The following is a 27,987-nucleotide window of genomic DNA, read 5'->3' as shown; positions in this document are numbered from 1 at the left end:
TTTAATGTCAACCATTTGGGTAGAGTTCCCCCTGCTCTCTATTTTCACATTTGCTCCAGCTACTGTCCCATTTCTTTATTCCCCTTAAAGGCACAATTTCTTAGAAGAATTGCCTGTTATTCACTCTATCCATTTTCTTTTCTCCTCCTCTCTTTGTCCCATTTCAAGTGCTTACATACCCTTCACTCCACTGTCAAGGTCAGTGACAATTCCCAGTTTGTGAAATTAGGTGGCCTGTGTCAGCCTTGCCGGCAGCACCTGGCCAACCTCACTGCCCCCTCCCGGTTCCCTTCTCCCCATGTCACGGGTGCCTCCTCCTGGTCTCTTTGCTCGTCCCCTTCCTTTGCTAGATGGGGAATGTTAGAGTGTCCCAGGGGCTGTGTTCTCAGCCCTCTTTTTATCTCTTACTCCCCCATGGCTTTAGGGTATGTGGGGTGACTTACTGACAGCCCAGACCTCCCTCCAGATCATACAGCCTGCTCTCTGCTTGACAGCTCCACCTGCATGTCTAAGAGACTCTGGTGTAGATCTGTTTAAAACCCAGCTCCCTGTTCTAATCTGTGTCTTCACTTTTCTCTCACGTCATTTAATTGCACTGCTTTCTACCTAATTGCTGTAGCTGAAAGTCTAGTTTCCACACCCTCCCCTTTCCATAAGCAAGTCCTATTGATCCCATCTCCAGAACACATCCTGGCACACTTCTCATCTCTATGGCTACCCTCTGCTTCTCTGCGGAGCAGCTGGAGTGACCTTTAAAACCTGAGGGCCTGTCTCTTCCTGTGTAAAACCCTCCAGCGGATTTCCCTCGCGTTAGTGTGATTGTAGCATCTTGGCCTTGCCGTTTCTGTCTTCAATGTCTGCGCCTCTTTGTTCATTAGCCACACTGGCCTCCTTTCTGTACCTCAGACATTCAAGCTTGTTGTCACAGCAGGGGCTTTGCAGGAGCTGTTCCCTCCACCTACTCTTTTCCTACATGTACCTGTGACTGGTAGTGTCTCAGCTGGTGTCAGCTCTGTGGCGATGCCCTTCCTGACGACTGTCTGAAGGGAAACACCTGGTCTCGGAACTCCCTCCTAGCCACCCTCGACCCATAGGCCTGCCCATTGCCTTACTTTTGTCTGATATAGTTTTAAGTGATCTGTGCATGTCTGGCTCCTCCTCTATGAAATGTAAGCTCCTGGATACTTTTCACCATGCATTTCCATGTCCGTACATGACAAATGGTAGTCCCCCAGTGGGTGAATATGTGATGGTTGAAAGCTCACCGTCACGGCCAAAGGCAAGTTCAGAAAACTGGCACAGTGCCAGGCTTCTTTGGGGTCAGGAAGGTCTGGGCTCCAGTCTTTGCTCTGCCACTTTGCTGGGGTTCTTGAATCTTTACAAGCCCTGTAAAGTGGAGTTAACATTAGACCCCATCTCAGTTTGAATGTGTTCAGAGTGTCTGTACAGACTGTGAAGCTTCATACCGTCATTGTCTTTCCCCTTCTATCTTTTATGTGGCAGAGATGCTCGGGAAGGGTATCTAAACAATGTCTGGGCCTCAGACCAGACTTTTGGACTGAACCATTAAAAAGATTATGGCACCTACTTAATGGATCTGCTGCTTGGATTTCTAGCAAAGTAACATTTGAAATGTTTTATTTAATAGCACCCCCACTTTAATATATTATAATGGCCTCCTTCACCACCTTTTACTACCCATTTGTAAAGTCTTTTTCCTGAGTTTTATTGTGTGTTGTTTGGTAGTGAATAATGGTCCTCTTCTGGCTAGCTAGATAGCAATTGTCATTACTTTTAATCTAAATTAAGGGAAGGAGAGGAAAGGAAAATTTAGTTTAACATGCTTGAAGTGCCAGAAATATTTTTAAAGTCGGGGTTTGCTAAATTTTAAGATGGTTTGTGTAGTCTGGATGATTCCATTTTAGAAGTGAAGCATGTACCATCCATTTTAATTTTGATTTTTATACTTTTATTTTTTACCCTATCTCAGTGAGCTGTGGTGGTTTAATTTGAATTGAATTGACTATCCTGAGCTTGATGATAGGAAGGCCGATAGGAGCAAGGCCTTGCCCTGGCCCAGAGGGCTGTGGAAGATGAAGCCAGGTCCGCGGGAGCAGAGATGCTGAGGAAGGGAAGGGCAAGGTGGTTAAAGACGTGGGAGGAGGCCTCTCTCACTGTCTGACAAGGCTGCTGCTTTAAGTAAGACAGCCTGGGGAAACTGCACACAAAACAAGGATCTAACATCATTAGGGTCTGTTCGAACCTTCTCTCTGTGATGACCCCACCTCGTCCAGACCTGCTGCTGCTTCTCCCTGGAGGGTCGCCATGGCCTCCCACCTGGTCAGCCTCTGTGCTTGCCCCTCCAGTCCCTGTCAGAACTTTTTCTTTTTTATTAAATGAGCTTCGTTTTCCCCATTATTTCTCAGATGATTTAAACAAACTTATCTTAGAGTCTCCTTCAGATGGCTTCATTACATTTTCTTTGGTGCACATTCTCTCTTGTTGCCTGTGGTAACCATGGGCTTTGTTGCAGGCTTGGCTGGCTGTGTTCATAGCCCTGTGCTTGCTCACCCTCTCTGTGCCCTGCATGGCAGTTCTTCCACATGTCCCCACTGTCCTGCTGCCTTGCTCATGGGGCTCTGGAAGAAGCCCCAAGACAGCAGAGAGGTGCCAGGTAATTGCAGCCAGACTGTGTCTCAGGAGCTGCCCATAGCCACAGCTGAACTGGGAACCAAGGCCTGTGGCATGTGAGGAGCACCTGCCCTTCCCTTTACCCTGGTGGCTGTCCCGTGGAGGAAGCCTTATCTCTCAGGGAATTGCAGAGTTAAAATTTAAAGCCCTTTGGTCTGATTTCAAAGATGTTGCCTTTTCTCACTTGCCTGGTCACAGCACCCCTCACTTGGCACCTACCTGTTCAGTGGGCATTGATTGTGTACCACGATGGACCAGGTCACTGATGGATCTGCCAATGTGGCCAGGTTCATGTAAAGCCATACTTCCTCCTAGATTTAGGAGGGTGGTGGACCATGCCGTGATCAGTGACACCTTATAGCCCAGTTTGCTGCTTCTAGGCCCAGCCTGCATCTTAGAGCCAGGTGGCCCCCTCACTTACTGTGCGTCTATGTCCTGTCAATTCTCCTTGTCTTACTCATGGGACAGGCATGGTGTCATGAGATGACATGGGATGTAGAACTTGGCATGGCATTGGTGTAGCACGTGCTCACCATGAAGTTTAGACAGAAGCCAAGCAAGGAATTGGGTTGGGGATAGGCGGTAGCAGAAAGCTTAGTTCTCTCCTTTCCTTCCCTTTTGGAAAAACAGGCCAGACATTCTGAAAGTGCTGCGTGAACTGCTTCTGGAACGACTGCGCATGATAGAGCAGAAAGTTTCTGGAGAACAACTTGATGGTAAAGCTGACGAGTCAGTGGCTGTTGAGCTAAGAGGTAAACTGAGACATTCCCTCCACGCTGGCTCATTTTCTGAGCCACGTGATGAACTGAAGTTGCCTTGTGGAGGCCAGCTACCAAAGGTGGGTGAGGCGTCCCGTGTGGAACTGAAGGATGCCTCAGTGCAGACCGTGGCCACAGAGGGTGACACGCTGCCCTTCCAACACGTGGGCAGGAGAGAGGCTTGGGAGGAGAAAGCCCCGGACGCCGTGTTCAGCGCTGAGCATCAGCCAGAGACATCGATCAGGATGCTGGGGCGGCCGGCGGCTCCCTTTCCTTGCCCCAGTGGGACGAACAAAGTAAGTTTACCCACGTACTTATTTTTACTGCTTTTTTTCTTTTTTAATTTATTTCTGTGAATTTCAGTATCTCCCGCTCCCTGTAGTTTTCCTAGACTCTTCCTAGAGGTGTGTGTTCATCCTGACTTTCCCCAAAGTATCACTAACATTTTCCGCTTCGCTCTCTCTTCTCCTGTCCCAGCCCTAACTCACTGATCCGTGACGTTTATATGTTTATGCATTTTCCTTGTAAAAACGGACTCATGCGCATGCATCTCTCTCTAGCTTTTTCTCCTCTATGTCACGTATCAGGAACGCCGTCCTTTGTGGTGGTTGTGCTGATGCCTTCATGGAGGACATGCCAATGTTGAAATGCTTTCTCTTGTTCGTAGACATTTACTTTTGCATGTTGTAGTAATGTTGCCATAACCTGATTTGAGGGGTTGGCCGAGAACCTCGGTGGTGTTTGTGCCATCTTTGTGTCTGAGAGGTAGGACTTTTTCTGTATTCGCTTGTCCTCACAATACCTGTCAAGGGTGAGGAGGCCAGATCCCAGCACCCAAAGTTAAGCAGTGATTAAGGAGCTGGACAGGGACCCTCACTGTGCCTCACTGGACAGCCAGGCCCTGTTCCTTGACAAGCTCCCCTGCAGCCTGTGGCGGTGGGGTCTAGTTACTTCAGTCACGATGCTGTTTTCTCAGCTCCTCATCAACCATGCCAGATTATTAAGAGCCAGACCCTCTTGGTATGTTTGATTGGTTCGAAGCTTTGGGCTTTACAGGGAGCAGAGAGATGGTTTTGGCAGAGAAGGAAGTGGGCCGTGTTTCTAACTGAGCTCAAGTGATGGCTCTTGGTATTCTTGTTTCTGATGGGTGTTTCGTATCAGGAAATCCACCATACACACTGCTTCATAGCATCAGAATGGAGAATTAAGTTTATTTTCTGACCAGTAAATTACTGCTTTTGTACATACCAAAGAGAGTTAGATATATCATTAGCAAAATTGCTTTTGATTGTTTTAAATTATGCACCAAAACTGTAATTTCTAGAGAAGGGGTTTCTAAAGATATCAGTAGAGACAAAAAAAAAAAAAAAAGGGAAGAAGAAGACACTGCTATTATATTAATGATACTCGACATGCAAATTCATGTAATTTGGTTAGAATAGAAATGTTCTCATCTGCCCCAGCTCCTTTAGTTTGTACCTGTATATTAGGAAATCTAGATGTCTTGTGGTGTTTTATTTACTTACTTTTTCTATTTTTATGGCGGTATCATCTTATGCTCAGAAAAATTGGATAATTGAATAACTTACTTTCCCCAAATATATTGAAATTTTCCCCCTTTTCATTTGAAATTGTCCTTTTCCTTTGTGCTTTCAAAGGGAGGAATCTACTTACTTCTTAGCATCTGCATTATGTGCCAAGGGTGGTGCTAGACATTCTGCGCATGTAGTAGCACATTTCATCTCCTCCAAAGTGTATGGGTTAGCTTGGTATTACTGACATTGCACATACAGAGAAATGCAGGCTCTGGAAGGTTCAGAAAATTGTCCAAAGTGACTCAGCTGTTAAGAGAGTAGCGAGGATGCGTGCTGAAGGCTGGCTGTAGGGCAGACAGGGATATTACAAAACTGCCCCTCTCAGGAAGGGAGGAGCCCTCCGAGCACCACTGTGGTCTCTATTCTGTGGGAAGCAGAAGAGAATCAATGCTTTTCCTTATGGCTAGTCAAGGGATAAGTCATCTTAGAACTTAAGCCAGAACTCTGGGGACCTGTTAACAAGAATGTTACCACAGCCAGGGGTACAGAAAGGAGACCGGATTGACGTCTGGTTTCTCAGTGACAGAGGTGAGAAGATGGGCTTTCCAGATGCTCAGTGCTTGCGTCAGACCTCGCTACTTACTACTTATTGCTTTCTTAGGTCACCTGACCCTGTCAGTAGCTCTCATAGGATCCATGTGACCTAGAACCTGAGACTGGTGTGACAGGATGTAAGGTGACATGTGACAGGCAGTGACTTGTACCTGGCTAGGAGCTGAGTGCCTGTGTGCTCCTGTCCCTTTTATTCCACATTATGACACCTTTAACAAGGTGGTAGGTATGGCTGCTTGGTGTCCAGAAGGTAGCATTTTGTGTGGTGTTATTTTCGAACCCATTAGGTTGACTGACGGCGACTTCCAGCCTGCAGTTGGCTTTGGCATTTGCGCACTTGCAGATATTGCTTCTGTTGCCATATGACACACACACTTGGTTCCAAGAATAAAGATCGGTGGAGCCCGATTTTCCAGCTCTCTTTATGAAGCACCCACTTCCTCCCAAGTGGTCCCTTTCAGCATCTCCAATTGTTCTTGTCCTTGAATTTGTTCCCTCCTTCTCTGGGATTTCAGGACAGAAAGGGTCTCCCCGAATTGAGCAGTGCATCCTGAAGAGTTAGTATGAGGTCCAGTTCTTTCACCTCCCTAGCGTATGGCATTGGACCTGTGGTTTGTCGCCTCAGTTCTCTCTTTGTCTGGAAAATACCCACAGTAACTTCCATTATTCTGTGAATTTTGAGAATCAGAATTTCTAAGGATTATAGGAGAATGTGCTTGAAAGCATTTTACATTCTAGAGCATGCAAGAAGGGATCCCTCCTCTAGTTTCCTTCTTGACAGAACTTGACCTCCTCAGAGTCCCAGATATTTCCTATTTTCCTTGCAAGTTCATTCTCCTTCACTTAAAAAAAAAGTCTTTTAATAACAAGGTTATTGAGGTGCAATTCACATTTCATACAATTTATCCATTTAAAGTGTACAGCATGGTGGTTTTTAAACATGTTTCTAGACTTGTGCCACCATTCCCACAGTCAGCTGTAGAACGTGCTCATTAGCCCAGAGAGACAGCAGTCACTTCTTCTTCCCTTCTCCTGCCCACCCTAGCCAGTCCCCTTTTGTCTTTAGAGATTTGCTTAGTCGGTATGTTTTGTTTTGGTGGAATCACAGAATAGTTGCTCTTTGATGGTTGACTTTCTCCACCTAGTGTGTTTTCAGGGTTCATCTGTGCTGTTGTGTGTGTTGGTACTTAACTGCATTTTTATGATAGCGATGACCATATTTTATCCATACATTAATTAGTTGATGGACATTTAGGCTGTTTCTACCTTTGTTATGAATAGTGTTGCTATGAATATTCATGTAAAGTTTTGACGTATGTGTATATATATATTTTTATTTTCCATTTCTCTTGGGTATATTCCTAGGATTGGAATTGTTAGTTTACATTTATTCAACAATGTGTGGGTCCCAAACAAAAGTAAAAATAAACAAATGGGCCTCCACCAGATTACAAGCATCTGTAAAAGCAAAAGAAACATGCATCAAAATGGAAAGACATCCTACTGAATGGGAGAAGATATTTGTATAGTGTATGTTCAACAAAAGGTCGCTGCCCACAATATATGAGGAATTCATAAAACTCAACAACAGCAAAAAAAAAAAATGATTAAAAAATGTCTAAGTAGACACTTACGTAGAGAAGACCTACAGATGCCTCCAGGCACGTGAAGAAGGCTCATCATCCTTTATTACTAGGGAAATGCAAATCAAAGCCACTGTGAGATACCACCTCTCACCTATGAAAATAACTGTTATCCAGAAGACGAGGAACAGCAAGTTTATGTGGAGAGAAGGGCACCCTATAGTGCTGGTGTCAATGGGTGTAGCCGTTATGGAAAGTAGTATGGAAATGCCTCATACATTTTAAAATAGAAATTCTACATGGTTCAGTTATCCCACTTTGGGGCATTTACCACCAAAACACTAATTCAAAGATATACATGCACCTTCATGTTTATTGCAACTTTTTTTTTATAATAACCAACGGCTGGAAACAACCTAAATGCCCACTGACAAATGGATAAGGAAGATATGGTATATAATGTCCACACTGGGATACTACTCACTTATTTAAAAAAGATGAAATCCTGCCATTTGCAGCGACAGGGATGAACCTGGAGGGAATAGTGCACAGTGAAAGACAGTGTGAGATCACGCATGTATGGTATATAGAGACAACAAACACATGTATGATCTAAATAAAACAAAAATGAACTTTTGGACTTGAAGACCAATGAGTGGTTACCAGAAGTAAAGGTGGGGGGTGTGGGTGGGTATCAGTAGATCATGTAAAAGGGGCACTATATGGTGAAGGATGGCACTGGACTTTTGGGGGTTAACTGAAGTGTACTGTTACAGATGTTGATTATATAATGCCATCCACTACTACTTCGATTTACTAAAAAAAGGCTCCCAAGTTTTGGGGTTGTACAGTAAGTGACTGGTGGTGTGATTGAGCAAGATAGAGATTGCTGAAGTGGTGTAGCTCTTGGGTGGTCACATGGTGTCATGGGATTGAAGAGCTGAGTTTTCAGCTGACTTCGGAGTGCCTGTGAGCCATCAAACATGAAGGTAGGCAGGTCGGAATCTCTGTGACTGGGAAATAACCTGTAGCCACTGAAAACTCCAGTAAGGGCTGATGCTGGTGCTCTGGCAGGGGCAGGAGGCAGGTTGGCTTAGATTGAGGAATGGGTGGGAAATGAGGAAATAAACAAGGAACAAGGAAATGCTTCCCATAAGACTGTGGGGTAAAGGACTGCCATCTGTTAGCATCTGGATTGTCCAGAGAGACAGTGGGCCAGGGCCAAGAGGGTGTCAAGGAGGAAACACTTGGCACTTATCAATCAGAGGAGCGACTGCCAAGGCACCGACTCTGTCGGCTGGGGGATAAACATAGGTGCCATCAGAGGAACCAGACATCTGGACAGCAGTGTGAAGTGTGTATGAGATTGGCGTGAGCACATTGCCTGTGCAACCCAAGTCGTGTATTCACTGTTGCGTACATGTGTTTTCAGGATGCAAAGAAGTCCCGCTTGCCCATCCTTTTAAAACCATCCCAGTCGTTAAGAAGTGTGTCTCAGCTCCCTGTCACGCAGAAGGTGGTGGTCCAGCTGCAGGGCCAGATCTTGGATCTGCAGGAGGAGCTGACAGAATTGAAAATTCGCAATAAGCAACTTCACCAAAAGTTAATTCTGGCTGAAGCAGTGATGGAGGGAAGACCAACGCCAGACAAAATGCTACTGAATGGTAAGCACCAAGGAAAATGTCTTCTCCCTGAACTAGATGAACGACCCGCTCGAACTGCTTGAAATGTCAGCCTTGTTGTTTAGAATTGCAATGAGTTTGAATATAAATTTCATGAATTGCTGTGATTAATCTTGACGCTTGAGAAACACAATTGTGGGAGCACAATAAGGACAACACAGTTATTGTTTTTATTTTATTGTGGAGTCTGGGTGAAGGGGGCTTGTGGTGCTTGGAGGTCTTGGAGGTCACTGCTCCCTTCGTGTAGGATTCTGTGGGATGGTTTTAATTGAGCTTTTTTCCTGGCTTCATCCATGACAACCTCAGGCGAGAGGTATGGAGGTATGCAAAATAGCCCTGTTTGTAGGATTCTCTGGAATGTCCAGGCCACATTTACTTGGGCTTGTCAGGTATAATTCCATACCCTCTTCACCTCATGTCTTGCTCTGAAGTGACCAGCCTCCCTCCCACCTAGAGGCCATTGTCAGGCCTAGACTCCCTGGGCTTATAGAGAGACCTCAGTGGCATCTTCTCATGCAGACGGATTTTGGACTCTGCCCCTCTCGGAATCTGAGGAAATCTCAGAACAAGGCAGGGAAGCACATATGTAATGTGACCATCATTTTCACAGGATCCGTGAATTCACAAAGTATCTCTCTTGACTTCTGGTTTTGAATTGCTATTGTAAGCAAGCGGCTGCAGCACAATAACAAGAACAGCAACAGCGGTCTTTTATTTATTGGTGCAGAAAGCGTGTATTAACTTGTCCTGTGTGCCAAGTACTGCTCTAAGGCATCCTTAAACTAGGGGGTGAGGGCAAGGGTTAGGGAGGAGATTGAGGTCGGTTGGGAATGGCCAATGAAGGGTTTGTATATGGGCGTGGGAGATTGCATCTGATCAGGGGGTTTTCAGAGTGCTTTGGGGAGGGGAGATGACTGTCAGCTTTGGACTTCCTGTGGCAGTAATAAAATAACCACCTATTATTCACTGAGCCTCACTATCCACTTTAAATACAGGGGCTATTCTGTTGGAGTCCTCCTGACAGTCCTTGGGGACAGGTACAATGATATTCCTGTTTGATCATTGAGGCAGCAGTTCCAGGGATCCAATGACTGGCAGAGTGACACTGATACCAATTCCTAGCGCTCCACTGGAACCCACAGGCCTGATTTCAGAGCTTGCCCCTTTACTGTGTCCTGAAGCCTAGTATGCAGTGCTTCATGTACAGGTTTATTATGATCTGTAGCCAGAGGTGTTTCCCATTTAATTTTAGGTTCTCTTTGAGGTTGACCATAGTTGGGGTTTCAAAATAAGTTGGCCTTTGGTGGGATTGCTCTTCCCTCCTTCCTCACCTTCTCTTAATCCATTCTCCTCCATCCAGGCACCTAATCAAACATTCATTGAGTACTCCTGAGCACCCGCTGTGCTCCCAGACCCTTTGCTGTGTATAGGAGAGAGAGCTGAATGAGAGGCAGCCTCTGCTTTTTCAGGTTGCCCTGTCTGATGGGGTGGAGGGGAGATAATTTAACAGATCAGTACGAGACAGGAATAGTGGGAGATTTCAGAGAGCAAAGATTTTATGGCAGAGGTGATACAGCCCAACAGAGGCCTTGGCATTTTGCCCCAGGCTTGCTGTTTGCTCGTAACTGTTTTTAATTCTTGCTGACACCCTAAGATGCCTCAACCAGGTGGTACTTCCGCAGTTGCCCAGAAGACCCTGGAGCCTCTCTCTTCTTGAGAAAAGTGGACACAAGTCTATAGAATTCATTTTCTCACTCATAGTTTTTTGAGAGCCTTGACTTAAACCATTTCAGACAAGCTACAGTATATTTATGCTTTTTATGTCCTGTTATGGCAGCTCGATAGATTAATTTTATCTTATAAATTGCATTTTGCCTCCCCTGTGTTTTTATTTTCCCTGTTGTATCTTTGTGTTCTTCTCAGTTGCCTGGCTAAGTTTCAAGTCTATGGTTTTATTTATGTTTCTTTCTCTTTCTGAATTCTTTAGCCCAGCCCTTTGTGGGAACAGCCTACCAGGATGGCCCGGGAGAGCAGAAAGGAAGTAAAGCCACGCCCTGTGTCTGGACAGACAAGGAAAGGGATATTGATCAGCAGACAAGCTCTGAGATGGGTCAGAATTCAGCCCCTGTGTGTCCTGAGCAGCTCTGTGTGCAGGCCCTATTTGGGAGGGTGTACATGAAGTTATTGCTAAGCCCTGCAACACCCAAGTTAGGGTGTCATCACTGTTCCCAATTAACACATGAGGGAACTGAGGTTTTTAAAAAGAATTGATCCAGGGTCACCTAGCTAGTAAGTAGGATGAGTCAGGAGACAGGAGGATGTCTCTCTGAGCTTATTGGTCCACTTGCCACACACTTTTCTCCCAAGCGGTGGACTGGGTGCTAGTGGGTCACCTGGACAGGCAGGGTGCCTGCCCTCAGGCAACTGGCAGTTGGCCATGGCGGGTCTGTATTCTGTGAAGAGACAAGAATGGATTCAGAGCCACAGGTAACAGTTGCAGAACTCAGAAAAGGGAATTTTTGTATTGTTTCTTTTCTGAGGGATCCCCAAGGTCTTCTCATCCCACCCGCATTGCCGCTTTTCCTGCATTTCCTGCTCATTGCTGGTTGAGAGCTGGTAGTTGAACTGTGATAACCATGCCCTCATCTGTATGCCCCCAGTGGTAGGCTATCTGCTGCCTTTGAACAGTTCTAGGGAAGCAAAAGATGCAAAAGATGTTGATATTAGTTGGGTTCCTTCATGGCTCTATGCCAGATACTTTTTAGCCTGGTGGCAGATATTGTTCCATGTGATCCTCACCACACAGAGACACATCCTTATATGAACGGTATTCTCGCCCTGACGCACACGAAGCTCCTGAGTTTCAGAGAGCTTAAGTAACTTGTCCGAAGTCATGAACTAGGAAGTGACAGTACAGTTTGAAACCAGGTCTTTTGTTTACAAAGAAGGGTTTTTCTACCACATTCAGCTGTCTCTTGAATTTTCAGCCACTTACTAACATTGAGCTGAGGTTTCTCTGGACAGAGGCAGTGTGGTATATGTGTTTGAGGGCAAAAGCTCTGAACTCATGGTGAAGCCCCACTGTAACCATATTAGACATCTTTCTGGGAGACTGAGACTCACTTGGGGCAGTAATTTGCCTAAGTCTGTGTAGACAGCAAGTGGCAGAGCCATGTTCCCATGATTCCTTTAGTTTAAGAGCCACCTATGTATTCTTACTCTACCTCTCAAACAGATATGGTTGCATCTCTGGGAACTTAACTGTAAGGAAGCATTTCCGAGAAGGGCTGTGAATACAACTCAGTATAGGGGATGTCACCCATCTTCCGGAGACTGGTAGTCATGGAAATCAGAAGACTCGTCTGTTGTGGGTACTTAGAATGACCACCCTTCCTGTTGTCTCACCTAGCCCCGGTGTTTACCAACCTTCCTTGACTTCTGGTCTGCACTTAGACGCCATGCCAGGCATTGAGACCGTGACAGTGAAACACCTGTCCCCGTGCAAAGGCCTTGCAGCCCAGTGAGGGAGAGAGCAATTGCATAACTGATGCTGTGTAAGCAAATACAGAAGCACACAGAGCTCCAGTAGTAATTCCAAAACAATCCCCTGGCATGGAGTGTATCTGTTGTAGGCAGCATGCAGGAGGCGCTGTGGAAGCACAGAGGGGAGTGCCAGTTTTGCGTGGTTTGGAGATGAGCTCACAGAGGAAAGGAAATCTGACTGGTGTTGAAGGACCAGTTGACTTATGTGCTTGGGAGTAAAGTGGAGGGTGGAGTGTATTCTAGGCAGAGGAACAGCACATGCAAAGGCACAGAGGCATGAAACAGTCTATGTATGCAGGGAGTTGTGGGTAATTTAATAGGGAATCTGTAGGAGTGGGACCAGTGGGTATTTCTGAAAAGGTGCCTGAAACTAGGTCATGGAGCATCTCAGATGATGTGAGAGGGAGTTTGGATTATTGAGGTGGGGTGGAAGGGGGGGTTGGTTATGGCTAAATTCAATTACTAGAAGAGGGTAGATTGAGAGGTCAGCGGGAGGGGCTGGAACCAGGGAGGCTTGTTAGGAGGCTTTTGCTGTGGTCTCAGCTTGGCAGTGACTTTGGGGAGAGGTGGATTTCAGCAAAGGACATACTGACATGACTGTTTGATTTTCAGACTCTGAAATTTACCAGCCTGATGACCTTACCATCTCAGCCACATGTAAAGAGAATCCTTCTGAAGATTTCCTGGGCCCAGCTTCAGTCACTACTTTGTGTTCGAAGAGTCAGCTTTCCAGTCAAGCTAGTGAGATTGAGACTGATCGGCTTGAGAACATCAATACCTCAAATGACATAGGAAACTTAAAACAGAAAATCTGTGACTTGGAAATGGAACTGGAAGGCTACCGGAATTTCCTATTTCAGCTTCAAAAGCACTCCCAGTGCAGCGAGGCCATTATTACAGTACTGTGTGGGACGGAAGGGTCCAAGGATGGCTTGAACAAACCCAAGGGCAGAACTGACAAGGAAGAAATGACCTTTTCAAGTCTTCACCAAGTACGTTATGTGAAACACATGAAAATCCTCCACCCGCTAGCCCCAGAGGTGATTGAGGACAGGACGCCAGAGAGCCTTAAGCAACAGCTAGTAGACCAGAAATGTGAGCTGCAGAAGGAGCAGAATCTGAACATGGAGCTTTTCAGTGAAATCCATAACCTGCAGAATAAGTTCCAAGATCTCTCACCCTCAAGGTACATGTCAGTCACCTCTGCCTTCGCCCACTTTTTAAACCTGCAGTCCCCCTGTGTTGCCAGTGGGGAGGAGCCCATGAGCTCAGACGGCTGCACCAGCCGTGGGCAGTGCACCAGAGAAGGCTTGAGGGCCGGGTAAGGCAGCCAGGCCCTGTGAGGAGACGAGTGTGAGGCCACACTCATCTTGTCCTCTGAAACTGGCGGAGCGATTCTGTCCCCATCAGGCTGGGGACTCAGGGTAAAGGTTTTATACCAGTCACACTGTGAGTGATAGCTCCTTTGCTGAATGGCAGTATTTACTCCAGGGCCCTGTTATTGGCTTTCATTGTGTTTGGGAATGGAAACTGATGTCCTAGGCGGGGTGGGAAGAATATAAATATTTTCCATATCTTTGCCCTTTAAGGTCATCTTAGAGAAATAAGCCTGTGTTGAAAGGGAAGGCGTCTTAGGTCATGAAGATATGTTTTATGGGCATAGATATGTACAGTTTCGCTTCATGAGATATGACAAAAATGGGATCATTTGTAAAGTTCACCTTCATTCATCACTAATTTGAGACAAACACACTGCTCAGAACATCAGCAGCCAGACTGAATTTTTCAAGACTCCCTGAACAGTGACAGGGAAGGGAACTCGCGTTTATCCGAAGGCAGTTATGTCTCCTCAGTTATGCACTTCCATATTTAGTCCTCAGAATCACCTAAAAGGAGATGTTCTTAAATAAGTTTTTGTAGATGAGGAAATTGAGTCCCAAAGAGGCTGCCGAGACTCTCCCAGGCAGAATCACAGAGCCGGCCGGGTCCCGCCTTTGTCCAGTGCCCCGTCATCTGTGTGCATGTTGGGCCTCACATGCTGACATTATTTCAGGGAAAGGGGAGCAGGTCGAACTGAAGAGCAGCATCTTTGCTGAGCTGCTCTGGAGCCCGCTTACAGAGTCGTGGTTTACACGAGCCATGTCTTCTTAACTTGTGTTTTTCTTGGGGCCTTCTAGTACTTGGGGCTCTCCCAGGGGAGGGCCGGGTGCCAGGGTGGCACTGCCTGCTACAGGTTGGGCTCTGAAGGGCGAAGACAGGCCTGAGTTGGGCATCTTCACCACTGAGCTAGCCTTGCCATCTCTGAGATCCAGTTTCTTCTGAAAAAGAGGAGGTTCTCTGTAACCCCAGAGCAGATACAAAGAGGTCAACCTACTTTATCCCAATAAACAATTTGGAAAAAGGGGGTGGGGTTCTTATATTTGGTGGAAGTTTAGGAGCACCAGGTGACTTATTAAAAGCCCTGTCTCAGTGATGGACGGGTCACAGACCCCCATAAATGGTAGTGGTATCTGATTGTTCCCTGACCTTTCAGTTGAGGGGATCCTGCCTCTGTTTCCCTGCCTTATGGTTTCTTTTTTTGTGGGTGGGTCTCCTGACCCTTTGGGGCACTTGTTTCTACAATTTGGAGTAGTATTTTTGAAGAGTATATGGAAACTAATTGTCCTCCTGAGTCTTTGCCAATCTGGACTTTAATTGGGGGCGTTATAAGGTTAAACATATTGCAGAAGAACCTTTGTTCCAGCATTTGTTGGCTGTTTTGAAATCGAAGAAGGAGTGACCTTGTATAGTTTCAATTTTTCTAAAAGTGTGTATATATACACTTGTACAGCTGCAGGCTTTTAAAAATTGTGCTCTGTCATTTTTCCAATTAGTGTTAAGGTCACAAAAATTCAGTTCTAAAATGGTTCAAGCATTTTCTTTTCCTCCTTTTATCAGATACGATTCATTAGTTCAGTCCCAAGCCAGGGAGCTCTCCCTTCAACGACGGCAGATTAAGGATGGCCATGGCCTCTGCGTCATTTATCGTCAGCATGTGAACACCATGATGAAGGCGTTTGAGGAGTTGCTGCAGGCTAGCGACGTGGATCACTGCGTGGCTGAGGGTTTCCAGGAGCAGCTGAATCAGTGTTCTCAGCTGCTGGAGAAACTGGAGAAGCTCTTCCTCAGTGGTAAGTGGGGCAGGGGCCTTCCATCCCAACACTGGCAGTTGGTCCCGGTTTCCCAGGGAGCTGTCTCTTGGGCCTTACTCAGCCTCTTCACCTCCATGTGCAGGAGGTGACCACAGAGCTATCCTGGCTGCTCCCTCCCTCCCACGACCTCTTCCGTGTGGTTGGTGGCCTGCACTGTCCCTTGCCTGGCTTCCTGGCCACCTCACCAGCCTGCTAGGTACTTCAGCCTGCTCTAAAAATGTTTAAAAAAATAATTTGCCAATTTTTAAAAAAACATTATGTACCCTGTGTTTGGCTTTATTGGTTGTTAGTATTTTACCACACATGCTTTCTCATTGTCTCTTTCTCGCCACACACGTGCTCTTACTATTTTCTTTCTGAACCCAGTGAGAGTGGATTGACAATCTCATGTCCCTATCTTCTAGCTACTTGATCCTCAGACCAAGGACGTCTTCTTTCTAACCACAGCGCAGTGTTCTTTATTGTACAGTTGTGAGGGAGATACCTCAGTTTTCTTCCTCCAGATGAGGAAAAATCCAATTCTTCCCTACTATGTCTTCCTTCCCTGTGTGTCTTCTTTACTTCTCCCACAGTGCCCCCCTCTGCAGACTCCTCTGGGCTCCAGACGTGTAGGGGTTTCCTCTCTCCAGCAGGGTGTCTACAGGCCACTGGATTCTGACCGTCTACCTGGAGCTAGTGTTAGAGCCTGGGAGAGTGAGCTCAATTCCACAGCCCCTCCCTTCAGTTGCCTTATAGGCACACGTGCACACACACATCTGTGCACAGACACATGCATGCACACACATATGTATAAAAATGTATGATTTAGTTTAAAAATCTTCATGGCATATCCAGTTCCACTGCTCTTTCCTGCCCTTCCTTCTCCAGCAGTGAGAACTCTGACTCCCAGGCCACATCTGCCTTTTGCTCCATCCCATGATGACGGGAACACCAGAATCCAGAACCGTAAAGAAACATAGTGACTGAAAGAGCCAGGATTTGTTTAGTTCTGTTTGGTTTTAGGCTAAGGGTTAGTCAAGTATTGAATTTAAAAGTTACTTGTTTTCATTCTTTCTACAGTGTTACATTATTCATTTGAAATACAAGTAGATTTGCTTTTGTTTGTATTCAGTTCCTCCCCATTGGTGTTTTTTGAATATGAAAAACGTTAAGGTAGTTCCAAAGTTAAAACGTTTATCATTTTAAATGGCCTCTATGTCATTATTGGTGTCCTCCTTAATATCCATTAGACCTTTCTAGGCCCCCTTTCTCTCTTAAACCCACTAGATTGGGCTTGCATTCTTCCCCGCCTCTCTGGGAAGACCCTTTCTTCCCATGACGTCTTGGAGGACACCACTCAGTCAGCGCTCTCATCACCCGAACCCCACAGCTGCCCCTTTGAATCTCTGCCTTCAACAGATATTCCAAATCTGATTTTATTGCTGCTGTGGCTCCAGTTTGCCACTGTCGCCTCCCCTGCACCTCTCTCCTCCCTGCCTCCAGCTTCAGCCATCTCCACACTATAGTCAGAGTGATCTTTTCCTCATGCAAGTCTGTTCCAAGTCAGAGGCTTCTTTGTGAGAGGCAGGGGTTACATTTAAATTGGGTGTGAAGCTGGGCTCAGTGCTCAGGGCTTGTTTTGGGGAGGCACCAAGTGCTTTCGGGGCTTTCTCCTCACAGCAGCTTCTAGACTATAGGAATTTCACTGAAGCAGAGGAAAAGTCAGTTGCTCAAAGTCATGAGTGACTTTCTGGGGCTGGGATTTGACCTCAGTTCTTGTCTTCACACATATAAAACAGATGGTTCGTGAGGGTTCACACATGTTCAGTTGAATTATAAGATAGAATGTGGGATAGTTTGTCCTTCTGGACCCAAGGAAGGTATTTCCTGATTTTTTTTAAAAAAGCCAAATAGCTTAAGGCGTGTGCAGGCTAACTTTCTTAGTGCTTGTCCCCAGGGACCTTTGGGAGCCAGGACATAGAGCACTTGACTTCCCCAGCTTTATGAAATCCTCTTTCTTCTGGCTGAAGTTTCCCAAGCTAGTTTTTGTTTTATCACTGCAGAAATAACCGGGTTCTCAAGATAGAGCTGTGTCTTCCAGGCCTGAGGCATTTTCCGTCTGTCTCTTTCTTCCTACAAGCCGTCAGCCTGGGCCCTGGGAAGCGGGAGGCTGTGAGAGTGCCTCTGGCACCGGCTGCCCCTCCCCCTGATTTATTTTTTAGTTATTTACTTTGACAAGCCCAGCGAGATCTCACTTCTTGTTTCCTGTGGGTTCTGGAAACAGAAGCATTTCAGGCTTAGCATTTCTTAACAACACAGACAGAACTTTATTTTCTTCTACAAAGGGCATAAAAGTCCCAGGAACCTCACCACAGCTCTTTTTTTCCCTAGAGAATAAAAGTTAACAGAGGTGGGTCTTCTTTGGATCCTGTTTTCTAAAAGGGTTTGACTCCTGAATTATGAAACAAGCTTATCATAAAGTAGTTTTTATTTGAGGCAGTTGCATAGCATGAGTTCTTAAAAAATTTAAATACATTCTTTTTTTATTAATACGAAGCAGTACATGTTTATTGTAGAATAACAGATAAGCAGATACTCTTATAATTGCATCATTTATACAGCAAAACATGAACCTCCTGGAGCATCCTTCTAGACCTTTTTTATATGTATGTATCATTTTTTGAAAGCAGCCCTATTTGCAGCCTCCCCCTTTGTTCAATTATAGATAATAAATGTTCATCTACATTGTAAGTTTTAGTGACTGCAGAGCATTCTTTTGTATGCATATCCCATGATTTATTTAATCATTCCCCACTGAATGGACATTTAGGTTGTTTCCAGTTTGGGGCTGTGACAAAGAACATCCCTGCCATTTCTTAGGTCATATTTAATTGCTAGAGCCCTAGAAGTAGGATGGCAGTGTAGGTTCTGAATGCTTGTGGGGAGTAAAAATGGGGTTCTTCCCTGGCTCCATAGGCAAGGGATTTCATTAAGGGTCTACCATGTCCTTGTTTTAGGTGCCTCCCAAGACCAGTAACCTAAACCAGGAAGGAGTGTTTGGTCTTTAGGCATTTTGAGTAAGCACTGGGGCAGGTATGAAGGAAACTGCCAGGTTGACTTTTCCTATAGTGACTCCCCACAGCTGTTGGGGTTTAGCTGCCCATGACTCTCCCCTGTATGGATGGCCTTTTCTGCTGTTAAGACCTTCCAGAGTCGGCCTTTTCTAGCCCTACTACCCTCTGTTTGATTGCTAGATTTTGAGCTAGGGGGCGCTGTATCAAAAGAGGCTTCTTCAATGGTGGCCGCGTACAGCACAGAGCAGTGCATAGAGGAAACCCAAGGTGAGCCAACCCATTACTAGTCTATCCTACATAATAATTCTCTAGCTTGCTCAAATATGGACCAGATAACTAGATTTTTTTTACTTGAAAAGATCAAGGCCCCCCCACTGCCTCCTCCTCCTCCAGTGAAGTCTGCCTGGGAGATGGGAGCTTGGGAAGAGGTTGACAGATGGTGCCCTGGCACTTGTGCAAGGCCGTTTCCACCAAGAACTTCCATGCAGCATGTGTCGTGATCTCGCTCTGACCCCACTGTAACGATTTGTCATTTGGTCTTGAAGAGCTCTGTTGTGATAGGGGAGCAGGCGGAGCACAACCGTTGAGTCTTTTCTACTGCCCAAAGCGGCTCTACTAAAAGAAGGGGAAGCTCATCTGGTGGCACTAGGGCTCTTCCCTCTGTGCTCATGGATTTTGTTAGGGATCGAGGAGAGGTTTGGGGCGGTTTCAAGATGAGTGTGTGAATGTTGAAAGCCTCCCCAAGTAGTGACATTCCCGAGGCAGATCTGCTCCTGAAGAGCAAATTGCAGGTGAAGCAGGATGTGATGTTCTTGTCTCTGAAGCACTTGGGAAGGCTGGGAGAGGTGGCCCCTCCTCAGGGTTCTTCACCCAAAATCTTACCCACTGAGGCTGGTAAGCAATTCTCGTGCAGGTGCGGGTGGCCAAATGCCAAGTGAGTTGTTCGTTGAGTATCCAGTGGTTCTTGCCTGACCCAATAGGAAGTAGATTTCCCCCCTTGCAGAGGACAGAAAGATGGACGGAGGACAGATGGCATCAGTGTTACAGGCCTGTCAACCTGTCTCTTCCTTCTGGGGAACTAAAATATCGTGACATTTTTGGTGAGGATGGAACCAAGAAGACCAAGCTGCACATTTGTGGTTGCGCTAGTTACAAGCAGAGTTCCTCTCCTCTGCTTCACTGGGACATGAGTGTGTGAACTGGCAGTGAGAACCTCTGGGATTCCCACTTCCCAACTGTAGACTGGAGATCCTGGTGCTAGGACTGTAGGATTGGGCGACACCTAGAGGGGCTGGAGGGTATTGAAGCATGGTATTGGGGCTGGTGTCTGGCTGCTCAGGCCTGTGTGACCCTTCCAGCAACCAAAGCTGCCCGGCAGTGAGTGGTAGGTGATGTTCAGGTGTTCTGGATATGGCTCTGACTCTGGGTGCCTGGGGGCCAACCCCCTGAGGTGGAGAGGGAGCCCTGACAGCTGCTCATGTGGCCTGGAGGCTTGCAGGCGGGAACCACCAGACATCAAGCAAATGCACGAGTCTCCAGGGATCTTTTCCTCTGCCCGTGGTGTTTGAGAACTTTCCTTTTAGGAGTAGTTTTGAAAATGGTATGTGTGGGTGCAGTTTAATTATAGTCTCATTTTTCAAGTACAGCTTTAGAAGGGTTTGTTTTTTTCTTTAGCCACGCGTTAGTTTCTTCAAAGAGCTCATCCCAGCCTGCAATTTCCAGAGTTCTGAAGTATTTTTAAAATAAAGTTGTTAGTCTCTTTGAAATCTGGGCTCATGTGCTTCCTTTCAAACAGCAAATGATGACATGCAGGAGGAAGCAGAGCATCTTTGGCTGAGCTACTTTCTGAGCTTTATTTTGTTTTGTCATTTCTTTTGGTCACTCTCCTTGCTGCCGATACTGACTTTTTCAGCTCTGCTCATATTTGCCTTTTCCTAATAATCTCACTTCTGAGAATCTTTCCTAAGGAAATAATTTAAATGCAGATAAAGCTGTAGGCATAACGATGTTTATTTCATTTATTTATACAAGTGAAGAATTGGAGATGACCTCAATGTCAAACAGGGAGCTGGAAAAAATTGTGGCGTATGTGCATGCTTAGCACAGAATATTAATGTGGTCATTAAAAATGGTGTTTCTAAAGCCAATTGAGTAAGAGAAATGCTTATAACAAAGTACAAAGTGAAAAATTAAGTCACAATACAGTATCACCCGTGCCAAGACGTACAGAATAAAGAATGGAAGGAAATCTAGTAATGTGCCCGCAGTGGGTACTCGCCTGGCGATAGTGATATTTTTCTTCATTTTCTTCATTCTGATACCCATTTCCTATAATTGAGCATGTATTCTGTTAGTATCAGAGTTTTAGAGAAGGAAAAGAGCTTGCACCCAGCAGTGTTTTTCGAATGCTTTTTAGATTCAATGTTGTCCCCTTCCTACCTTAACCCATGCCAGAGCAGTGATGTAGGAGAGTCCATGGTGTGAATTATATTCTTGGTGATTCCACTTTAAATATCCAGGATTGTTGTAAAGAGTGTTTCAACAAATGGAACAGTGCCTCTGCAATGTACAAGCAGGTAATTATTAGGGAACAGTTTTTAAAAATGTTTTCCTTCTCGATATATCTGTTTCCAGGAAAATCAGTTGAAGTGGAAATGAGCACCCAGAATGAACTGGTAGACCGGTGAGTACTTTGCAGGTTTGGTTTGTCTGCTGGCTTTTTAAACATTCCAGCTCTGACTGTTCTTTTAGTTTCTGCTGCTTATAAATAAAGCATAAACACCAATGAAACCACAGTGGCCACACACAACCAAGAGTTCATGCTGTGTGTCTCCCGCAGCCTAAGTTCAGTTGTCTTTGGTTACCTGTGGCAGTTCTGCCAGGTGATTTGACCAGGTGATGGTCTCATTCTTTCCATTGGCTCCTGGGCACCTGCAGGGTAAATTCTAGCCTGTAGCCTGGCTTTTATTGCTCTGGGGCCATGCCTGTGCACATGCTCTAGGTTCTGTCCTCCTCTTTGAATTTGAAACCCTTCTACAGAGTCGGTTGCTTTTCCCACCACCTGTCTCTCCACTACATCTCAGAACCAGCTACTCTTCCTGTGGCACTTGGCTCATAATTTCATTACAACACTTACCACATGGCATTATAATACTTTCTGCATTTATCTTTCCACTCCCAGAATTCCTGGAAAGGGAAAAGGAGCTCGCATTAACTGGGTATTGGTGTGTGCTAACCGCTGCCCAAGGCATTCACATTCATTGCTTCTGACCCTAGAAAGTCAACTTTATTGTTCCCATTTTAGGATGCCATGCCTGGGGTCAGAGTCACATACTTGCTATTAAGAGGCAGAGCTGGGATTAGAACTTGAATTTGTCATACTCCACTGCCTGGACTCTCACTGTTATTCCACAATACTTTTGAGGGAGAAAATGTGTCTTGAATATGTCTGCATCTGTGCCAGCTCCATGTATCTGGCATGTAGTTGTTATTCACAAAATGTTCATGGAATAAGTGAATTATACACTGTGTTTGCTCTATGGCCAACTGGAAATGCCAAGATCTTGCCCGCTTCTGTTTACTTGTTAAAGGTTCCAAATGTTGTTCATGCTGTGGGCAATTTAGAGACCAGTCTGAAGTCCAGAATCTTCTATTTTATTGGCCTTGTGAAGGCCACCAGCATCATCAGAGTGAGCAGACCACAGAACTCACCGGAGAACATTTTAATTAGTTTAGAAGAAATATACTTCTCCCACTGCAGTATTTTCAAAGATGTCTCTCAGCCTCTGCTCTCCACTTCCATCCTTATAACAACAGATCATATCCCATGGATAGGCCATGGAAGGGAAGGAAGATCTCTCAGAATGGAGATCAAGCTGAGATCTGAGGGACGAGAGTGGAGGGCACAGGTGTTGGGAGGAGAGTGTCTCTGCTCGAAGGAGGGTGACATAACTTCTTGAAAAGACTGCTTGAAAGCAGCATCTGGTCCCTGAGCTGTGAGCCAAGGCCAGAGAGGCAGGCAGGCTGCGTTGGGCTGGTCTTAAGTCCAAATAATGTTCTACAGGAGGAGGGAATCTGGGAAGGAGGCAGGGTAGGAGTAGGTAGGGTCAGGTTTGCCATCTTGCCAGACAACGGTGAGTGCTTGGAGAAAGAGCTGGGGAGGCTGGAGCTGAGTCAGTCCTCAGCCATGTGCCACCTTTACCATTCCTGACAGATTTGTTTCTTTTTCTTCCTCGTCTACCTTTTTTGAGTTGTAGACTTAGCACTCACATGGGTCATTCCCAAGCTAATTAAATGGATGCCCTTGGCCCATTCCGCTCTTGTGCAAGGCAGGCAAGCCCACGCATCCATCACGCTGTCTGGGCAAAGGCTCAGCTGGTGTTTACCTGTTAATGAATGCGTTGCAGCTTTGGAGTCCTTTGCTCTTGTCTGAGCTCATGAATAATGAGACAAAGAAGTAATAGGAAAAAGTGGGGGAAAAGAGCTTAAATTAAGAAGCTTATCTGTAATGGAGATTCATGTGGGCTTTGCAGAGTTCAGGGTCTTTTTCCTGGAGGCTTAGGAAATGCAGTTTAATCGCCAGAGGATCGGCCAAATGGTGATCATGGCACCTGCTTGGGGCCGCAGGGGTTCTGAGATTCCTAAACCTGCTAGGCCACCTCCTAGGTTGGGTTGACCGCCCACCTTGTCCTGGGGCCTTGGAAGCAGACGGACCAGGTTCAGATGTGGGCTCTGCCACTTACGCTGTGAGACACTAGGCAAGTTTATAATGTGCCTCAGTCTCCCCAACTCCAGATGAGGATGGTCAACCCTGCTGCAAAGAGTTTCTGAGGACCAAGTAAGATAGTATATCAGCAATGCTGGGTACAGAGCCGGCATTTGGTAAACAGCCACCATTGACTCATGCCCTCTCTTGAGGTTGCTCCTCACAAGCCAGATGGTAGCTCCCCCTTCTTCACTGGCTATAAACTGAAGCCCACCGAGCCCCTTACTTTTAGAATGTTCTTGCTAAAAAATGCTTTAGGGAAGCAAAAGGGCTGTAAAAAAACAGTGGCAATTATGGGGAAATTCTAAAGCATTGAGTCACCTTAAGTGTACTTAAGATACGGTGCTGGCTTGGGATCTTAGTGAGCGAAATGATTTCTCTTTCAATCCCAATGGTCAAGGATTGAGGAAGACAACTTAACGTACCAGTATATTCTCCCCGAATCTCCTGGGCCTTCCACCTTGCGTGCATTGTCCGATTATGACATGTCCGAAAAGTCGTCCTCACGAGACCAGAAGCCGGACAGTGAGATGGAGAAGACTTCGGCGGTGGCCAGTGTGTTTTCTCAAGGTGAGCTAAACCTTACTCAGCATCTTAAACATGGCCAGAGTTTCTTGTTCAGACCCTAATTTGCCATCTTGCCTTAATAAGAGTGTAGTGCTTGAATATTTCAGTATTGAGTACTTCTCTGGAGAAAGGAGATGCTGGTGGACCTCGGCCGGTCCTCTGGAGTGGCATTTGTCACTGGGCAGAGCCGCAGTTGTTGAATGTATTGGTGATTGGGGAAAAGTCGTTTTCATTTCTTAATGTTGATGTCTTCTGTGACCTGCCGTTGCTCTTCCAACAGTGACAGGCTGGAAAGCACCAAGGTCAAGTGTCAGTTCCAAGTCTAGCTAATTTCCTGCTGTTTCTTTCAAACCTCCTTTAAGGGTCACTTTGAAGATCCTTGCTTTGAATTGTACAAAAGCTTGAGTGTACCCAACCCTCTTCCATTGTTCTGTAAATCTGCTCTTTCTCTTTAGTGTGACTTGGCCCACTGGGTCAGTCTCTCGTCTTTCCTCTGACCAGGAGCCTTGGGCTCACTTGGCAGAATCAGCCTCCCAAGGGCCCACGTGTCCCTGAGCCACCCCTTATGTCTTCTGTGCTTGAGTCTTGATTGTCTCCTCTTTAGGAGTAGATGGGGCTTAGTGTTTGTAGTTCAGCATGTTTCAGAGGTTCTAGGGATAGGATAGCCGAGACCAGCGAGACCAGGCATCAGCAAATGTTTCTAGTCAAAGGCCAGGTAGTAAATGTTTTAGACAGTTTGTGGGCCATCTTGCAATTTTTTAATTTTATTTTATTTATTTATACAAGCACTGGGTACAGTTAGAAGTGTGGAAGGGTGAGAGAATTCACCAGAGCCAGAGCGGAGAGCAGAACAGGCAGATTGACGAAGTACACTGCTGAGGGGAGCAGTGGGCGGCAGGAGAGGTCTGCCCTACATGTGGGACCCTCGCCTGGCGGCCGGGGATCGAACTGGCGCTTCAGAGGCTGCGGGCAGCTTTGCAACCCAGCGCTCAACTGCTGCGCCACTGGGGAGGCCCCATCTTGCAATTTTTTAATCCAGTGGTTGTGGCACAGAAGCAGCCACAGTCAACATGTAACAAATGAATGTGGCTGTGAGTTCCTGACCCCTGGTATAGACTCTGGACCTCGACTGACATCCTCTTGGCTCTTTTTCCAGAGGGTTGTTTGTAAAGCACCTGGAGTGGACTTTGTCAATCACACACCAGACACTGGTACATCCTTGCTAGAAACATTCTGTGACACCTGATCACATAGAACCGGGGTGTTCAAAAATGTAAGATCATTTTTTTAACAACAGGATTCTCACTGCCCCCCCTTTTCAGACAAGACTTCATATGGTAGTACAATATGTAATAGAGAGCGGGGATGGAGTCTGTTCTCTCTGAGGCTCTGTGCGCCTCCAGGACACTCAGTGTGCAGGTTCGAAAAAGCACCTGGAGCACAGAGCACATATTTTGGGTGTCATCTAGGCGTTAGCACTTGGTCACTTTGCTTGCTGTTGTGTGATCTCTGGCTGTGTCCCTCTGAGCTCTGTGCTTGGTTTCCCTCGGTTATTTCTGACTTTATGGTTTTCCTGACTTAGGTCAGATTGTGACTTGGTTCCCTGTCCCTGATGCCACCTCCTTCTGTGCTTGATCTGTCCGTCTGGGAACTCAAGAGCCCCTTCCCAAGAGCCCTGAGGCCACCCCCACAGCACCTTGTGGGAGGAGCAGACTTGATTGAGGCTTGGAGGAATGGGAGCATGGTGGGGAGCACAGGGCAGCAGGCTAGGCCCCTTGAGTCGGAGAATGTGAGGTCCTGTCTTCACAGACCTGCTGCTGTGGTGCCCGGTGCTTCCTCCTCCTCTTCTTGCCTCTCTTTGTTCTGTGCCTCCTCCACCCAGTCTGCCACGCCAGCCTTGGTTTGTTTCCAATGCAGAACCTTTTAGGCATCTCTTTTATTGCAGGTTTTCCTGGGGACCTGTGACCTTGGTTTCCCATGCCCTCCTGGTGGATGAGGGGACCAGAGTCTCTGGAGCCATCCTAATTAATCCACTTAGCGTCTCTTCAGACTGTTCAACTCTACATCTCTTTTTCTTCTTGTCATGTTTATTACCTGATAGAGATTATATAGTATTTTTTTCCTTAACATCCCATCATAAGCTTCTGACATGTTGTTATATAACATCATTTTCAGTGACTTTATGAACAGTCCAGTGAATGGCTGAACTACAGTTTTCTTTGTGTTCCCTGTTGATGAATATTTAAGTTCATCAAAGAACATTTCTAAAATTTCACAGTTGTGAACAGTGCTGTAGGAAATAGGTTTGAATAGGAAGCTTTTCCTCTATTTTGGGGCATTTTCTTAACCTAGATTCTATAAATCAGAACACTCAGCAAAAGATATGCACATTGTTTTAAGTGGTTGCTTCTTACAGAATTTTTGGTTTTAAAGTGGGAGCTGTCAGAATGCAGTTGTTGTAAGAGGACAGGTACTGTCCTCCCATTTTCACAAAGGTGAGTGTAATGTTTCCTTCTTTTGGGTTAGAGCTGCATAATTCATAAGTGGTGTCCAGTTCCACTGGGAGTGCTTCATTGAGGCCCTTTCCCGGTCAGACTCAGTGGAAGTTGGCCTGTGCCATGGCAGCTGGACGCTATGGCCCCAGAAGCCGGCATGAGTGGCGTGGGTAAGCCGCAGGGAAGGCCGAACCAGAACAGCTAAGTTCCTGCCTCCCCCCAGCCTGCCTGGCCCCGGGGAGGTGTGCGGGGCAGCAGGGCAGCCATGGGAGGGGCAGTGCTGTGTCCACCAGGTGTTCACTGAAGACTTGAGCACTGGGCTGCCGTGAGGACCTCCAACATTCCACCAGACGACTCACACGTTCCTGGCATTAATAGGAGATAGCTGAAGGTCTGGGAATTAAGTTATCTCATAAACATTCAAATTCATGACAAAATTAGTATTTAATTAGGAAAAGATCTGTAACATTGTGCTACTTTTAAATGAAAGTCATTTTGGAGGAATTAAAACTGGGTCATAACATTAGTATAATGTTTTAAAACAAACATTACTGAGACATACTGAGTGTACCCTAATTGATGAATTAGAGACATTAGTTTTGCCTTTGGATACTTAATGTGATTATGCTTTAAAAACTGATTCTAGGAACCTACCTCTAGAGTGGAACTGTGCTTCCTTCTTTTCTTTGTTAAAGTGAGATGCATCAGAGCCTGATAAAAGAATATATGCTCGTGTTGGAAAATTTGGAAAATTAAAAATTTTATACACTATTCAATATTTAGATGTAACATGGACTTTTTGAAAAACGCAATTTGCTATCCATAGGTAGCCTTTGCCGATACCTAGGTGTGTCTCCTTTGATATGTCTGTCTGTCTGTAGACTTTTCAGTAGATTGTAGATAATGCTGAATAACCCATTGTTTCTGTATTTTCCCATGATCTTAAATGGTCTTCATGATAGTATTCTGACTGCTGTGTAATATTGCATCATAGTAGATATAATACAATAATTGAAGTTATTTTCAATTCGCACTGTTACATATAGTGCTAAGATGAATATTTTCGTGCATTTTGGCAAATGGTTGTCAGCATCACTGGAGTCTGTTTAACTAGATTCCTAGAAGTGGAATTACTTGGTAAAAGACATTTGAAAATAACCTTTCTAAGGCTAATGATAAAAATAATTCCAGAAGTTCCTATATTTATACTCAATGCTGGCAGCATGTACTCAGAGCACCCTCCTTACCATTCTCGCTAGCTTTGGGGTTATTATTTTGCTTTGTTTTTAAGTCTTAAGTTAGTAAGTGATAAATGGATAACATACTCTTTTTCAAAGAATTAGTTCAAAGATAATCTAGATTCATTATGAAGGTAGTTTAATCAACTCTCAGGCAATTCAAGCCAACTTGAAAGTGATCTGTTAATTTCACCATAAGGAAGATTTTAAAGTACTATTTGATATTTAGAAGGATAAAAGGCTACATAGAGTTAGCATTAAAATTATATGGAAT

The 27,987-nt window shown here is 45.6% G+C and overlaps 1 protein-coding gene across 4 annotated transcripts in view; it reads left to right on the top strand.

Annotated features, from left to right (window-relative positions):
- CDK5RAP2 (CDK5 regulatory subunit associated protein 2) overlaps positions 1-27,987 on the top strand; it is a 170,673-nt gene that overhangs the window by 110,047 nt on the left and 32,639 nt on the right. For 3 of the 4 annotated variants that reach the window (XM_037492736.2, XM_037492734.2, XM_054689308.1), the window contains 7 exons: positions 3,322-3,745; positions 8,612-8,843; positions 10,849-10,971; positions 13,017-13,590; positions 15,342-15,574; positions 21,283-21,331; positions 23,814-23,983. In XM_037492736.2, the coding sequence (XP_037348633.1) occupies positions 3,322-3,745; positions 8,612-8,843; positions 10,849-10,971; positions 13,017-13,590; positions 15,342-15,574; positions 21,283-21,331; positions 23,814-23,983 (1,805 nt within the window). The remainder of the gene's footprint in view (positions 1-3,321; positions 3,746-8,611; positions 8,844-10,848; positions 10,972-13,016; positions 13,591-15,341; positions 15,575-21,282; positions 21,332-23,813; positions 23,984-27,987) is intronic. The other variant, XM_054689307.1, reaches the window with a different exon arrangement.

This window comes from Talpa occidentalis, unplaced genomic scaffold (assembly GCF_014898055.3).
Source record: "Talpa occidentalis isolate TD23 unplaced genomic scaffold, MPIMG_talOcc4v2.1 talOcc4.7, whole genome shotgun sequence".
Taxonomy (NCBI): Eukaryota; Metazoa; Chordata; class Mammalia; order Eulipotyphla; family Talpidae; genus Talpa; species Talpa occidentalis.
Note: the sequence above shows the minus strand (reverse complement) of the source record. Positions and strands in the feature narration are given on the sequence as shown.